Below are 17,554 nucleotides of genomic sequence, written 5' to 3' on the forward strand. Positions count from 1 at the left end.
ATCTACAGCAAGCCTGGGATGAGATTCCACAAAATACCATTGATCAGAGCATAACTCGTAGAATTAGACAGTGCATAAACAGGACTCAAACAGACGCAATTTTTTTGACATGTAGTTTACATTAATTTTACTAGCTTTAAAAGCTTCGACGAGTCGAGTATATCATAAGCTGCGAGTAACTATTGCTGCAACCCAACATGCTTACCTTTAGTTCGATATTAATCGTCAGAAATCTCGTTTATATCACCTGAGACTTGCTCTAATTGTGTTAAGTAAACGCCTATATAAAACAAGATCCAATTCTTAAATTGCATAAAAATCACATAATCCAAGACTAATTATGGTTAAGTAACTAATAATGCAGCTTATTAAAAATTAATATATGCAACCTAATTAACACAAGATTTTAATAATACGTCCAAATGATTAATTAATATAACAAAAGTGAGTTTAATAAGTATAATTCAAATATAAAAAGAAAATATAGTTAGATTATTATTATATTATGTTAATAAATATAGGCAACCCAACCAATAAAAGATTTCAACGGTATATGAAGAAAGAAACTCTCCAAGGTTTTTTCCCTTTTATTTTAATGATGACACAAAATAAAGAAAAAGTAAAAATATTGGTGAAAGTGAACAAATTCCACAATATTTTTTTATTATTTACTGTTAAATCCGCTAAAGTATTTATATAATAAATTTGCAAAGTTTTTGAAAGATTTTTTGACATGCTGTAATTGGTTCTTCTCGCATCGATAATTTATTATGTGACCCGGACCAACATGGCCCTGTAATAAGCAGAACTCAAAAAAAATGTTAACCTGCTATAATACAAGGAGTGGGAGAACTTAAACTTAATAACCAGAACCGTACTTAAGAGACCATTTTAATTTTTTAATAAGTATTAATATACTCGTGAAAAAATTTAATTTAAACCTTTTATTAATATTTATAAATAATTTTGTAACATTATTTTTATAAAAACTTTTTATTTCTATTGATTTTAAGTGGATACTGTTAAAATACAAGAACTGGACGTTTAACTGAAGCCAACCGAAGGAAGCAAAATGGTATAGTATGGTCTTAAACCGACACATCAAGCTTTGTGGTGGGGCGTCCAACATTCCAATACCAAACGAACCTTGAGTTCCGTTCGGTTCTTGTACAGCATCTTACGCCTTAAGATACTTTGTGGTTTGCAAAACTTTCATTTCAACTATATTTATAATCCCACAAAAGTTAAAAGTTCAAAAAATCGTGAATTTAAAAATAAAATTACATTGTGATTCAAACAAGTATTGTGATAACTTTAAAACAAGCTGTGTATTTTAGTGCCCACCCTTATTCATGTTCTTTCACATTCAATGGATACCAAATTTCTTTTTCAAGAAATCTTCAAATTTTAAAAGTTATACATATCTTTTTTTAAATTAAAAGTAAGTTTATTTTTTTTATATAACAATTATCTTCTAAAAAGTATCGTTGAAGAAGTACACACGCGATGGTCGCTTTTAAAGTTGAAAACGAGTTTTGCACCGGAATCTTACTAAAATTACGCGGTCTTGGAAGTGATTAAATTGAAAAATTAAAATTTTTAATTATGATATGATGATGTTAATAATTTTAATTTAATATTATGTACGAAGATAGATGTGGGGAAATTAAAATGCACACTTATTACTCCATCCAGGAAACGCTCCAATTAAGTAATTAAAACCATAATTAGAGAAGAATTAGAGAATACCGAGAACGTGTTCTTCCTCTTTGGCTCAACTTTTCTGTAGTTCAAGTTTGCACCAAGAATGTATTATATGAGAGTCAACGCCCTATTATTGCTAACAGATCTTTTAGCGATTTCAAAAAGAAATATAAAAGAATGGAATATAGGGTAGAAATACAAAAGATTTTTTTTTGTTAAGATGAGGATAAAATAGATATAAATAGATGAGAAAGAAATATTGCGTAAATCAGGTAGTTCAGTAACTTTTTTGTTGTAGTTTAGTAAATTCTTTATGGGGTTTAATGCTTTATAAGACATGGTAGGTTTTTAAAAAGACTACAATACCACTAAATTCCATTAAATCCCACATTTTCGAGAATATTGTTCAGGTAAAATTACTTTTGGTTAAGTTACCGGTGTCTTCCCACGCAGATAAAATGTGAAAAGATGAACATTGTTACCTACGCTTATATGACCTCAACAATTATAATAATAAATCCTTCTTATTACCATAAAAAAAAATATAAAAAATACTTAAGTGTGGTTTTATGAACGTTAATCAAGGTTTAATATGATTAAATATGTTGTTGAAATAGCATTCTCTTTTTTTAATTGATAATCCCATCATGTTAACCAACCACTGTTATAATACTTTATTCTGTTATTTTTTTTTGTAGCCATTTTGATTTCTAAGTATCTTCGAAGTATTCCACGATTTATTAACAATTTAGTTGATGACGACGTGAATTATTTGAAAATATAAAGTTGTGAAATATATACAGATTATAACATATAAGATATGCAGATCTTAATAACTAGAAAATTTAAAAGACTCCAGAAGAACCAAAGAAGTCCGTCACATCGAGCAAATCGATGATGAATTTGTCGATGCTAAATCGTTACAGCCTTTTCTGTGAAGTTGGAATGATATATTGCAAAGCAATTAGTGCATATAAAAAGTAACTTGAGAAGTAATTTAGACATAGAGGAATATATGTATAAATATAATTAACTTTCTTATACATCTGCATACTTGGGTTTATAAAACATATTATTATTGATATTCTCAGATTTACTTCTCGAATATATCATAGTATACAGGCCGTAATGTCATCTATATTATGAGCCTGCCTGTGTCGTTGGAACTAGATTATTTCTTTCCATAAATGCATTTAGTTCTCATAGTACCTATTCTGCTACCTTGGAAAGAAGTTGCAAAATACTTATCAATCTAAAAAACAGTGTATGTTACTTGGCAAAATGTCAGCTAAATTATGAGCCTGCCTGTATCGTTGGAACCAGATTATTTCTTTCCACAAATGCATTTAGTAATTTCTACAGTACCTATTCCGATCCCTAGGAAAGAAGTTGTAGTAACCAGTCTCATTGCAATAATTGACTAAAGGCCTCAAATATAGAACGATATGAGGCCAACACAGTTTGACAATGTTTGCTATTGAGACCACGCATCTCATAATTGAGTCAATGACGATTTTAATAGCCAATTCGATAACTTCTTGGAAAGTGAAATCTTAGCGTTGTCCCATAAACGGAAATTTTGCTTGTTAACATAAAAGATGTTTTTTCAGCTAATTGGGGTCCTTTTCCAAACGCTCCGAACCCCACTTAGCCAACAAAAGGCGTTTTCTAAGGTCATTAACTCAGCTGCTGGGTTACTTGAATCTTATATGACTGCAGGCCCAAGTCCCGACGTAAAATTCGCTATGATGTAGTCTGTAAAAGTCCGAGTTCTTGTGCACTTTTGTTGTACACTCCCTTTCACTTTTACTCACACTAAACACTGTAGATAACATTATGGATTGGTCTGCTATGATGAACATCTTTTTATTCGGCAGTCTTTAAACAAAATGGTCTTGTTCTGTTCTTATTTCAAAACCATCAAATGTTTTTAAAATTTGATATTTTGTCTGTGTTATTGAACTTGCTAAAACACTTCCTTGCATATGGAAAGAAATCACCAGCATTAAGTTTGACAAACAGATCAAACTTTTCACTAAATTCAACAATGAAAACATGGTTCATTGTAACACCAATTCAAATGTATTAGACACATCACCACAAGTTTAACTAGATTAATGATTAATGAGCTTATCAACTTACTTGCAATTAGGTAATATTTCTTGCCTTCACAGTTTTACCACTGTGGTTTATATGTTCAAGTCATTTTTCCAGTCATCAGTAGACTAATGCCATTTCAAAACATATACAGTTTTCAAATCAAGGTAACTATAACAGGACTGGTGCTGTTTTCAATGAAAACTAGCAGCTGTAGTCTTAAAGAACATGAAAAATATAATTGCCTTTTTCAAAACTATTGACTCAAGTGTGGCAAAATAGATTCTTGGGTATCTTAAGAAATTTTAGTTTTAATCGTTTAGAATTGTTGGAGATTCTAAGAAGCAAAATAAGATGTAAAGCTCCGTAAAAACGAGTATGAAGTGTATTTTTGAATTACCTGTGACAAGGTTACTGATACAACATTGACAAAATGACTTTGCAGGACATCAAATTAGAACAGCAGGACCATGTCAACGATCCAAAAGTTAAAGTTTTAACAAATCACCTTCTGATTTGATTACCACAGCTCTCGATTGATCATCACGACGTACTTGAATGATGTAATTGTTCAACCACACGTATTTGTAACCCTTATTACAAGTCGCTTCAGTTGACTTCAACAATATAACAATCTTTATTTCTAAAATACACAAAAACATGGTATATTTAATACGTAAGGGAAGAAAAAAATATATACAGGGTGTGTCAAATGTCTGGAATATAGCCAATAACTTCGCCATTTGTGGTTTTAAAGAAAAATGTTTCAAATACAAGTTTCTTTATTAATCATGGCACATTTTTTGGCGATATTTGCTTGTTTGCGTTGTTTTTTGTTTCGTTGCTATGGCAACCAACATTGTTATTTAAATGGGAAGCATATATTTTTTTTGCATACTTTGATAGAGGATAAGTCCCTCTATGCGATGTACATATCAAATTAAATGGTTGTATAAGAAAAAATGTGTTTTTTGAAAGTATTAAATCAGCTAATTACAATTAAAGTACGCACCGAAATAACGCCATTGATACCCAGCTTTAAATGTCAAAAAAATTACAGTTTCAACAATTATGAATAATTAATAATGTATGGTCATTGGTAGCTGTCTTTGGTCATTAACTTTTTGGAAGGTTTTTAACACTTCCGGTGTTAAAGAAACTTCATTTTGAAACTTCACATTATTAATATTTGGATTCTTTGTCGTTCGCTTAATTGCGCCATATTTGTTTAAACTGTCAATTTTTTGACATTTAAAGCTGTCAACGGCGTTATTTCGACAGCTACTTTGATTGTAATTTGCTGATTTAATATTTTCACAGAACGCATTTTTTCTCGATTTTTTTCTTATACAACCATATGATTTGATATGTTCATTGCGTACAGGGATTTATCCTCTATTAAAATGCGCAAAAAAAACATATGCATCCCATTTAAAATAACAATGTTGGTTGCCATAGCAACGAAACAAAAAACAATACAAACAAGCAATAATCGCCAAAAAATGCGCCATGATTAATAAAGAAACTTGTATTTGAAACATTTTTCTTTAAAACCACTTCTTTCTTTATAAACATTTCAGAATACGTTTAATTTTTATCTGTAATTTTGCATTTTTGGATAGAATCAAGTGAATAAAGTTCATTTCTATCAACATTCATTTCACTTGAAAATTTTTCCTTCCAGTTTCCTTAACCTCAATGGTAAATCATTATACATATAACTTTATTGAAATGTATATAAACATGCTTTATTTCTGCACTGTGTGAAAGGTGATAATAAATTATCTCCAAAACGCGTGTCATAATTATTGTGCGAGTCTTTATTTCTCACCAATGTTTCTTTTTCTTTCTGTACATACTGGAGGTAAGCGAGAATAAAACATGATGGTATTGTTAAAATGTTTATACTCTTAATGTGTCCTCTACAGCTTTCCTTGTATACTAGCTGCTTCAAAATCATTATTGCTTCTTTTTGCATTTTAAAAATCTCTTCGGACTCTCTTGATGCACCCCATGTGAGTATTCCATATACTGCCATACCTTTCAAAAACCTTTCAGTAATAGAATTTAACTACAACGTTTTTGTGTCCTCATTCTCAGCAGGTGGACGTGACGGAAGATGGTGTGTTGCATAAATGTCTTTGATAATGTGGAACAAAGATCTTCACCTCTCTTTTCAGAAATTGTTTAATCTGGAGTATTATTCCAGATGCTCCAGACCCGCGAAGTTAGGTCACCGACCACAGTTCTAAGCCTTACATTCTCTGTGGTAACAAACTCAAAGTTTCAAAGCCCATTATTTTATCACTACAGATAGAAATCGACTTGACCAACTCATTATATTTGGCGTATATTACCTCAGGTGATGACGTACACGAAATGGAAGCTGTTTGATCCTCATCAATGATCACCAACTTCTCTACAAGAACAACTTTTCTAAGTAATTTGGCAATTCTGTGACCGTGATCTTTACACATTCTTCCGAATACTGTAAACCGGGCTGTTTCGAAGATGCTGTCCTGAATGAGCTTTTAAAACGTAAAGTATGATTGCAAAAAATCAAAATTAAAAGAGAATTATTAAATGTGTCAAAACATTCACACCATTTAAGGTTTTAATTAAAAAATGAAAACCTCAAATTGAAACTAAACGATATTTTAAGATGTTGAGGGTACTATGTTTTGAAGTATTCCAAATGTGCAAAAATTAATGTCTGCCTCCTGTGAGGTTTGAACTCACGACCCCTGGTTTACGAGACCAGTGCTCTACCACTGAGCTAAAGAGGCCGATATTATAATTTTTTCCAATTATAAAAATCAACTTTATTAAAAAAAGACAAACTTGTTAAATTTCAGTCAAAGATAATGACATATACCGCGTTGTATATAAGGTGATCTTGAAGATCTAATGAATTAAGCAATTAAGGCGGTCATAAATCCCTGCTTTACATAGTTCAGTTAGCTGTAAGTTAACTTAACACTGTGTTAACATATCAGCTTCAGCCAATCAAAATGTTGGATAAATTTTTATTTATTAGACGAATTTTATTGAATTGTTTAGCTTTATGACTTGCTTTATCAGTGAGCATGATGTTACTTATTGTGTATTAAGATATGTTGTAGTTATCTCAATTAATGATGGTAATTTCACCGTCCCATCCCATTCTACTCAAGCTGCTTAATTTAATTAGTTGTAACTGGCATCAACTCAATTCTAACAATTTCTTTTTTCAATCATGTACTTTCAGATGCGTAAGAAACGATGTAAACGAAACTGAACCATGTCGTCTCCAACTCCGGATATACAAAAATCCTCAGACCATGCCTATCAAGTCAGCGAATCGAGCGATCATGCTCTTCTCTCGCACGCTCATTCTTGCCCGTGTACCACCGATAAAAGCTCGACCGAAACGAAAACGGAAACTTCTCACACCCACTGCACCCATCATCATCATAACGTCCTCATGACCCACGTTCCACCCCCAGCCACCAGCCATATTCATCCTCCCATCAGTCAAGCTGTTCACGTGCACGTTCACGCCTCCCCAAAATCGGGGCACGCACCGAAAATCAACGTACAACAGCAACAGCAACAACCACAGCCAAAGTGCACTTGTCATCTGCAGGATAATGTGGAGGGCGTGGAAAATGTCGTCGTTGAAAGTAATAATCAAGGAGGTGGCGTTGTCGGAAGGAAAATTGAAGCTGATGACAGGATTGAAGTGTCTCCGTTGCCGCCTGCTTTACCACCGAGGCCACCACCAAGACCTAGATTAGATGGTGGGGGAACTTTAACATCTAGGACATCACCAAGAGATAGTAAGTGAAGTGAAATTACCAACACATGACTTTAAAGAGGATTAAATTAAGTTGATGCTATTATTCTTTGATATTTTAATGAAAGTTAAGCATCATAACACATTTTCCATTATAAAAATTTAATAAATCCTCTCGATTAACCCAGTGCAGATGAAATTGAAACCTTAATAAGATTCTAAAAAGTAATCACCACAAACCACCCCAACTACTCTCCTATATCAAGTTTTAATTAATCATAGCGCTTGCCTTCCAATTATAACTTGTTAATATTAATTGAACAGGGATGGGTTGTTGGCCGTCATCGTGTTATATCCTAAGGGTTGGTCTTTGTAAGGGTGGGGGATAGAAATATTGACTATCAGAGAGAAATGGCTGTGTAGGAAAACGAGATTTCTCAGTGCCGTAACGTAAATTTTTTCCAAACAAATCTTTTTTTCACCGTGATAAATTATTAAAACGTCATCGACTCGGAATCGCTTAAAATAACTTCTTAAAAACGAAATATTTTTAAGTAGCCGAAACGTTATTTTAGCGGTAGATGATATGGGTCGAGAAAACCGCCTTAATCCCACCCCCTCTAAAATAGGGGTGGGAATCTACCTCTCTCGTCTCTGCAAAATCTCAGTTGACTCCGAGATCACATCCCGCTATGTTGTGAAGAGGTTTTTTTTGCTGCACGATGTGTGTACACAATGCAAAGTGCAGGTGCTATTAGAATGGTTTTGTCCTTTGAGGGGATGAAATGTATAAAAGTTGGAACTGAAAATTAATTATTTCGTGAAAATTTTTAGAAACTAAAATTAGTGCAATAATTTCGTGATTTTTTTTTTAAATTTAAAATGCATGGGTATCCTGTGATGCAAGTTGTACAGTATCATGTACCACCACATTCAGTTCAACCAATACCTCCACATATTAATCCTGGTTGGTTAATTAATAAGAAACTATTCTTAAAAAATAATTTAAAATTAACTATTTTTTTGATATTTTTTTAAGCAACTCCTGGTAGTGGTGGAATTAGAAAATATGTGTTTTGGTGTTGCATTTGCGGTGGAATGGCAACTATATTAGGAGCCTTATTCTTAGCAGTTTACTTCCTTTTAAGATCATACACTTCAACATTAGGATATTTTGAAACCATACCAACATTCGTGCCTGCCACTATGGTAAAAAATCTAATTATTACATCAAAAATTTTATTTTTACTAAATCTTACTTTTGCAGTTAATTTTAACTGGATTATGTGTAATGAGTTTAGCACGACGAAAAAATAGATACAGTTATTTGGTAAGTTGCCAAAAAAAAACGTTCAAAAACCCATTCATCATCAATCCATCTCTTTCAGATTAAAGTATGTGGCTTATGCTGCTTAGTTTGTGCATTAACATGCGTTTTGGTAACAATCACAACAACAGTAATCCATATGAATCGACTACAAGCACTCAAAGAATGTGTATACACTCAAAAGACAAGGACATGTACTTGTTACTCAGTAGTCATTGAAGCACACGCAACAACCGACGAAGGAGTACGATTTGTTTTCGATTCAACTCCAGATTGCGAAGTTATTCATGGTGCTTTATATTCATGTTTACGTGCAATGTTTGGATTATCAGTTAGTGGGATTTTAGTTTGTATATTTTCTTGTATGTTGGTTTATCAATTATTGAGGTAATTACGATTTTTCCCTATATCACGCTGAATTGAAGAATGTTGAATTCTTTTTTAGTCATGAAAGGAAAAAGATGTATTGGGAACAATTGGAGTTACGTTGTCGATCTTTTTACCAACAACACAGTGCTGCACCTTCTAGTACACATGGATCAATGCGTGGACCCCCGATGCCTCCAGCGACTTATTGTAGTTGTTGTGAAGAATGCAGGTATCCCTCAATACCTACAGGACACCATATATATCCATGGGATAGTCACCATTCAACGGACAGGTACGTTTTCTATTGTGTTATAGATTTACAACCGCTCTATTATTAAACCACGGGATAAGTTCTATGTGAACATTTCAATACATTTTTTAATCTTACTAGTATTTCAAATAAATGATATTAGTTTGATGTCATATAAAAATAGATAGAACCAAGTTGTACACTTTTTGATTACACTATCACTCTGTATCATTTACATCTTATTGTCAGACCGAAAATTATTTTCAAGGTGTTTGGTTTTAAGTCAACAAGTTTGGTTATTTTCTTTACACTATTGGAGATAGAGATTAAATATTTTCACCACACTCAATTTGGCTTCCAAAAATAATTTCCAAAATAAATAATCTAAAAATATTTTCTTCTTGTTTCACTGAAATTTCGATTACATCAATTTTTGATTACTTCTGGCTTATCAGTATGTTGTTTATGTTGAGGTGGGTTGTATAGGTTGATTTTGGAAGAATATTAGTATATTACTAAGAATATTACTATTTGTAAATCTTTCGATTGACTATGTCGAAGCTGCTTGCGGCAGAGCCGGTGCAATATGATGACTGGATTAAGGTTGATATAATATTAATCATTGAGCCTCGGCTGTAAGCGACCTCAGCTCAATTAAAAGATCTACATCCGTATTTGATAAAGCCGAGGATGCGCTGCAATATGATAACCAGTTTTAGGTTGATATGATATTAATCACTGAGCCTCGCCCTTAAGCGACCTCGATTTAATCAATCAAAAGATCTACAACTTCACCATATCTACATATATTTAGGCGCAGTGATTAATATCATAGCAACCTGAAATTAGTCATAATGTTATTATCTCAGCTGCAAGCGACCTCGGTTTTACCATCTTGTTCTCTTGCTCGCAGGCTCAATAAAGAAATAATTAACAAGCTTCATGTGATAAAAATTTTTTTGTTTATCTTACAATGTCTTACAAGCATATCTATAAGTATATGAAGGACAAATTTACCACCTCCTGCAAATGACTTAGCTGTTAATGCTAAAAGCTATTTTAACAATTATCTGATAACGCGTAGATGTATCCCACCAGTTCAAAAACGTTTTGTACCTTTTCCGCTTAATCGACTCGAGAAGAGTAGCTATAGGTGTGATGATTTCAGGGTCTATGCACAAGGTGCTCTGTGGACATCTCCTTTGTCTACTCTATGAGTATGATTATTACCCAAGAAATTAAGCTAATGTCCTTGATTGTGCTTGGGACATCTTCTACTGCCATATGGCAACTGCTTATTTATCAATAGCAGTAAAAGGAGCCTCTCCAAAACGTTGGAATTATCCATAACATCGGATATAAGTTTAATAGCTGTTATTTTCACGTGTTTTACGATGGCACAAGTATTCAGAAAGTCGAATAAGACGGTCATGAGACAGGATTATAGTCCCAGTACCTTTCCATCTGGGTGAACCATCAGTGTCCATCCCCTAAATATGTACGAATGATGATCTCTAGTGGTCTATCTATAAACATGGTGGATATTGGAAATGTCGTTCACACTAAACTCTCTACCCTCTTCCACTACCTCCACACCCTCTGCTCCTTGCCCCAGTTACCTACCTCATACACCCCTTGCTCTCTCCCAAAATCTGCCTCCTGTCCATCGCTATACCCTCTCAACATATGTTCCAGCATCTCCCTATCCTCTCCACACAACCTACGCCACTTTTCCACATCGTCAACCCAGTACCTGTTCGCTCTCTCCTCATTGTCACAACGGAATCTGGCCACCAATCTTTTCTCCTGCGCGACCCCTTCCATCAATAGATACTTTGGCAGTTCTTCTGTCACTATCTCCCCATACATTTCATTATATCTCACTTCCCGTATCTGTGACCTTCTCTCCTGCCTCTGTATGTCTCTATTCCTCAGTTCTCTTCAAATTTCACCTCTTTCCACTCTTTTGTTGTTGATCCCAGTCTCCTATAATATCCTTCCCTATCTTTTTGACCATATATCACCCTCTTCTCCTTGATTTCCCTCCAGCACTCTCCCAGGATCCTGCAATGTGGTCTTCCTTCTATACATTCTTGGTACTTCAGTGCTCTTCTCCCAGCTTCCACCTTTATTCCAATCACCTTAACCTCTTTCTCCACTATATACCCTGAAGTCTCAGTCGCCAACCCTAATACCCATCTCCTATACCTTGTTTGTATATCCTCCAGCAAATCCTTTGTTCTTTCCATCCCCATACTTCTGCGCCGTACATCATTGCGCTCCTCACCAAGTCTTCAAACATAACCTTTCTCTTTCCAACATCCCTCCCAAAAGTTTTATCCCCCCATCCCCAAAGCTGGCCCATCATCCTGTTCGGTCTTTTTGTCATTGCCCTATCGCTGTATAACCCCATATAATTATTTCCATATCTTTGGGGATCAACCCAACATTTTCTGACAGCTCCCCGGCACTGGCTCTAACCGACGCAAGATCAACTCTTATTTACACTGTTTTCTATACGAATTTCTCCATCATTTCTCAATCTTAGTATCTACATAACCTCTGTATACAGTTTAAGTAGAGTTTTGGCGATCATCAGTAATATAGGACTGCTCATGTTACATTTTTGTATAAAAAGAAAATAATTTCAATTTGATTTAGTGCCATCTGCAACTTGTTAAATTTTGGTCATCTTCATGGCCAACAATTTTCTACCGGTTAGGAGCTTTATGCAAGATGAGATTCCATAAAACTGGAGATAGTATTCTCGGTTGCGAATAAGTTTAGTAATTGCCCCTTGAATGGTAGCTTCACCAGTTTTTTATTTAATTTATTTCTTTCCTTAAAGCGCTCTCAATATAGCTACAAAGATCAGATGGAATATTATGCTCTAATAAAGATTCATCAGTTCTAGAGATGGTAGTTTTATTAAAACCACCATTAAATCCCAGTGAGTGTTAGCATATTGATTAGGCTTTAATGGACCAGATTGTAGACATGAGCGCCTGTAGTGGCATCTTTTGACATATCTAACAATTTCAATAAATAAAAGCAGAGAGTAATTGGTTTAAAAGATTTCTGGAGGATGTAATCTTCCTTGTCAGGCATAGCTTCTCGGTACGCACTAAATTGTATAACATTAATTTCCGTTGTAACAGCGATTTCGAGTAATTTTGGCTAATAGTCATTCGTCTACGTTAGCCACTAGTTCAGCTCTGAATACTTTCAAAATTGCCAAGTTGTGGATCTTTCTAGACCCCATATTTTGTCTAAACTCATCACCTGTTCTGGCAGCTTCTTGTACGCTGCCAATTGACAACGGCGTGGTTCCTTTGCTATTGTTAGATATTTTGTTTTTGACACCGAGAAGTTCATATTGATTTTTTTGCTGTTTTTCGAATTGGAACAGCATACATAATGTTATATCAATTTGATTGTTCATCCATCAACGACAGGACTTCGTGTCCCAACTGATAAACCTTTCTAACTCTTTCCACGTCAGTTATTATTTCGTTTTATTAGTTGGGTGTGTTTACATTCTCTGGATTTGAAAATACATATTTAACACTACTTTCTCGATGTTGGAGTGTCAGTTTTATTTATCAACTTGTTTACGCTAAAGCATAATAAATGATTATATTTTTGTGTGATTGTATTTTTTTAGATTTTGGACACCAGGTCGTGTAGGAAATTTTTACTCCCCAAATCCAGGAGAAGAAGCTACCAATCCAGCTACTGAAACTCGTGAAAGAACCGGATGGAATTGGCGAAAACTACCATGGAATCGAGGAAATTCATCCAACCAAGAATCACAAAGGTATACACCATCAATAAAAGTTAGTAGTCTTAATAAATTAATTAATAACTAATTAAAACCAATTTTTTTCAGAGACAATTCCTTGACGTACCAAGGAGGTATCAGCAGCGCAGATAGTCAATATGGTTTTAGTAACCGATCCGGAGGTGACTCAACGCTTCCCATCTCATCAACCGGATCATATAGCGTATTAGATAATCGTCCAGTTGGAGGTGTTTATGTTTGGGGTCCACCTCCACCATACTCAAATCCAAATTCCCCGGCGCGACTTCCCATGCAATCTCCTCAAAGATATCATCACGTTCATCATCACAATCACGCACATGAAAATCATTGCCAAATGAACGAAGAAAACCAATTTCGAACAAATCAGGATTTTCAATTTAGAAGAAGCAGACAATATCCAAGTAAAGATAACTATGAGAACACAACGGAAGCTGAAGGACATCATCAACCAAATGATAACAGTGAAAGCACTGACACTTCAAGTTGTGATCGAGTTTCTCATACACTTCCGGTAAGAAAAATGAAGAAGAGGGTTGATATGTCTTCTGTTAAAGCTCAAGTAACAAATTCTAGGACGAATGTTAAAAATGTTTTTGGAGTGCAAAATGTGCAAAGTTTCCCAGAAGAATCAAAACATGAGGAGGAACATAAATATCATGAGCCTAACCTTCAAGAAGGTGGAAATTCTGGCGAAGCACAACCAAGATTCTTGCCTAGATTACAAGGTGTTGAAAACGCTGCTTTTCAAAAACAAGAAAGTCCTCAAAAAACTGAGCCAACTGAATCTGAGGTTTATTTTGCTGATGTGAGCAGTTGCTGTAATATTTCTGTAAGAAATGACGGACAAGATTCTTCATTGTATGATGAAGCTTTAGATAATTTAAAACCTAGATTAATTTCTTTGCAATGCTCGCATAAATCACCTGAGAAAGAACAAAGTTTTGATAATAATGTACCAAATAGCGAAGACGCTGAAGATTATCTTGCTCATCGTTTGGGAAAACGACAAATGTCAACGAGAAGTCGATTACCATTTCCTTTACCAGACACAGATGAATTAACAATGCCGGAAATTGGTGAATCTTGTGGTTTACCAAAAGATTTATCTCAAAATAGTTTATGTAGTAGTGTACAAACACCGATGACTGAAACAACAGATGTTGGGTTATCACCTTTAACGCCAACATTTCCTAATGTTGAATGTTGCAGAAATTACTTTCCTGGTGGTGAAAAAAATCAAGATAAACGTAAAAATTTTCAAAATAATGATGAATTTTTAGCACCTGATGCACAATACGAAGTGATTCAAGAAAACTCATCTCAACAACAGTTTAGACATAATTATAACGAAAGTAGTAATTTAACCAACACCATTTCCGGGTTGAACAATTTCGGACAAAATTATTTTTCAGGAAAAAATAATTTTAATCAAGGAAATTTTAGTCCGAAAAATATTCCCCCGAAATCATTAAATTTAAATTTAAATCAATCGCCAAGGAGGAATATCGGCACAAATATTTCAACGTTAATACAAAATTTGGGTGGAAATCCGGTTGGTTTGTTATACAGCGAAGCGAATAGCGGCGATGAAGAAGTCCAAACGCAAGCATGTCACAGCGATGGAACGATGGATAGTGGATGGCAGAGCGGATCTGAAAAGCAAGATAGAAAACCGGAAAATGCCGAAACCGTTTCACACATGTCTGTAAATGTATAGTGCTTAGGTGTTTTTGTTAATTTTTTTTTGTTGGACTATGAACGATAAAATATAATATTTATATTATGTAATAATGTGGCAAATAGATTTATTCTTGTAACTGTCCGAAAATAATGAAAACGAGTTATGTAAAAAAATAATTCATAGAGTAATAATTTTATATCGATTGTTTTGCAGGAAATAAATCGTGTTAAATGTCAAAAATGATTTTTTTTGTTTTTATGAATTAATCGTTATGATGGTTATTTCATCAAACCTTAGTATATCTTATCTTATTAACTTTTGCTACTCAACTTTTAAAATAAATAGGGTTTCGTTGTCCGTTTTGATAGTTGTTGATGCATGTGGTAGTAATTACGTCGCCCTCTTTTCCAGAAGTCTATAACAGAATTATTTGCAGATTCAAGTGTTAAGAATCATTGGGAAGGCAAGTAAGAGGTTTTGCATTTTGTATAGCCTCAGTTTATAATAAAAATCATATAAAAATCCTGGTTGGAATCGTCTTCAGGAAAGGACTACTAATGTCAAATTTTCTAGATGTTGCTCCTCGCTGATAACTTATGGTGGTTCTATAAAGATCGTAGATGTTTTAATGTTTCCTGAAATAACACAAAAATTAGTATCTACTAAGTAGTAGATCTCTACTACTTTCAAACATATGCAATAAAGTATGAAATGATGAACGAGTGCCAAAAAAGAAATATTATATATTATATATTTGCAATAAAAGAAATCATTAATAGAATTTTGGCATGAAACAGAACAGTACCTATACTATATACTCTATATAGCATTTTTAGATATAGAACAGGTCTTTGATAGTACCAAGAGCGGAACTATGGCAAGATTTAAATAAAAAAAAGTGGACCCCAAATTAATCAGAGCAACTAAATGCTCTAATTAATGCAGAGTAATAAGTAAAAGTATGGTATTCGAAGAATTTGTTACTATGGATGGAGTAAGACACGGGAGTCCACTACTATTTATAACTTTAATGAATGAATTGATCAAAAAGACATTTATACATAATTGATATCTCACAATGCACATTCGCAGATGATAATGATAGAGTGTTAAAAACAACAAAACCACAAAATTGCGTACCAAAGTACCGGTAAAAGATATCGTGGAAGGTTTACGTTAAAAACTCATACCAGAGGGATTACCGAGTTATATTTCAGCTTAAGCCATCGGATCGACAGTCATTACCAACTTCTATATAGAGCTATTTGAAGAAGCGGCCTTAAAGGCCAATTCTTAGAAACCAAATATATGGCTGCAATATGTCGATGATACCTTTGTTATCTAGTAACACGGCAAATAAAGCCTTGACGATTTTTAAGTCATGTAAACAGTCAACATTCAATGATAAAATTTACAATGGCGATAGAAGAGGACAACCACCCATCATTCCTCGATGTGTCAGTGACTAGGACTAGCAATGAACAACTTACAAGGTGTGTACAGGCTGTCGTGCAAGTATGAGAAATCCAATATAGAGTAGTCAACATTGCCACAAGGAATGATACCAGAAAGTATACTTTGATAAAACGAAGATTCTTGCCAGGAGGAACTACTACCACCAGAGCATGACTAGAGAAGCAAAAAAGAAACTTATCGTCATAAGAATAACATCAATATGGAACGTGGAAGAATTTACTGAACTCGATGAAGGATTACCCAACGCGACAATTAGTAAGGAGTAATTAGTTAATTCATTAATAATATAATTAGTTACTAGAGTATATATTGTCAACTTTTCACCGATTTTGTCACATTTGAAGTAGTTTCTGAAGGTGTAATATGGCATACAAAACGTCGAAGAGTATTATGGTCACCCTGAAGTTTTCAGTTTTATTTCTATATTTGTTTTATTGTTTTCTGTATTTTGAAGCTTCTTTTAGTCTCCTAATAGCAAATTTGTTGAAATATTGATTCCAAGTTAGGTTATTATTGCTGAGATTATATCTTATTCTTATCTCATGTTGTTGCGTATTCTCCAACTTTCCCTGCTTTTTCTTTCTTCTAAGTAGGTATTGTGACGAATGTGATGATGAAAGAAAGATCAGAAATACATTTCTATCCCCAGGCTTAATATTATCAAACAACACAATGACTGTATGGGTGGTATACATCTTATTGATCGTATGATTAGTTACTACTGAGTCAACAGCAAAACTAGAAAGTGGACTGTAAAACAATTTTGCACTTTGGATTTGTTATTAGTTAATGAATGGATACTCTACCGACAGGATAGAAAGAAGTTAGGAGATACTAGTAAAAATATCTTAGATTATTAAGTTTATCGTTGAAAAAAATATAAATATATATTTTCCATAACCCTGAATCCGTTTTTGATGCCCAATTTATCATATCTAGCACCAGTTAGGCTGGGATCTAAAGAGGTTAAGTTAGTAGTCGCTACCATACGAAGCGCCTCTCTCAACTATTACATCAAGGACTCTCAGGATAATTTTTTATTTTGTAATTAC

General features: G+C 34.0%; 1 protein-coding gene and 1 non-coding gene across 3 annotated transcripts; one reads left to right on the top strand and one right to left on the bottom strand.

Moving 5' to 3' along the window:
* The first annotated feature begins 1,149 nt into the window (after positions 1-1,149).
* Positions 1,150-15,150, top strand: LOC111429588 (uncharacterized). 2 transcript variants are annotated; one of them, XM_023065544.2, is made up of 8 exons: positions 1,150-1,441; positions 7,049-7,619; positions 8,616-8,785; positions 8,844-8,906; positions 8,965-9,290; positions 9,349-9,564; positions 13,187-13,339; positions 13,412-15,150. In XM_023065544.2, the coding sequence occupies exons 2-8, from the start codon at positions 7,082-7,084 to the stop codon at positions 15,060-15,062; spliced, it is 3,117 nt and encodes a 1,038-aa protein (XP_022921312.1). In that variant the 5' UTR covers positions 1,150-1,441; positions 7,049-7,081; the 3' UTR covers positions 15,063-15,150. The 2 variants fall into 2 exon arrangements, with proteins under 2 accessions (XP_022921312.1, XP_022921313.1); XM_023065545.2 differs by lacking the exons at positions 1,150-1,441; positions 7,049-7,619 and adding an exon at positions 8,390-8,543.
* TRNAT-CGU (transfer RNA threonine (anticodon CGU)) lies at positions 6,516-6,587 on the bottom strand. The gene has a single exon. It is a non-coding gene; the product is annotated as a tRNA-Thr (tRNA).
* Positions 15,151-17,554: the final 2,404 nt, after the last annotated feature.

Source organism: Onthophagus taurus, chromosome 7, assembly GCF_036711975.1.
Source record: "Onthophagus taurus isolate NC chromosome 7, IU_Otau_3.0, whole genome shotgun sequence".
Lineage (NCBI taxonomy): Eukaryota > Metazoa > Arthropoda > Insecta > Coleoptera > Scarabaeidae > Onthophagus > Onthophagus taurus.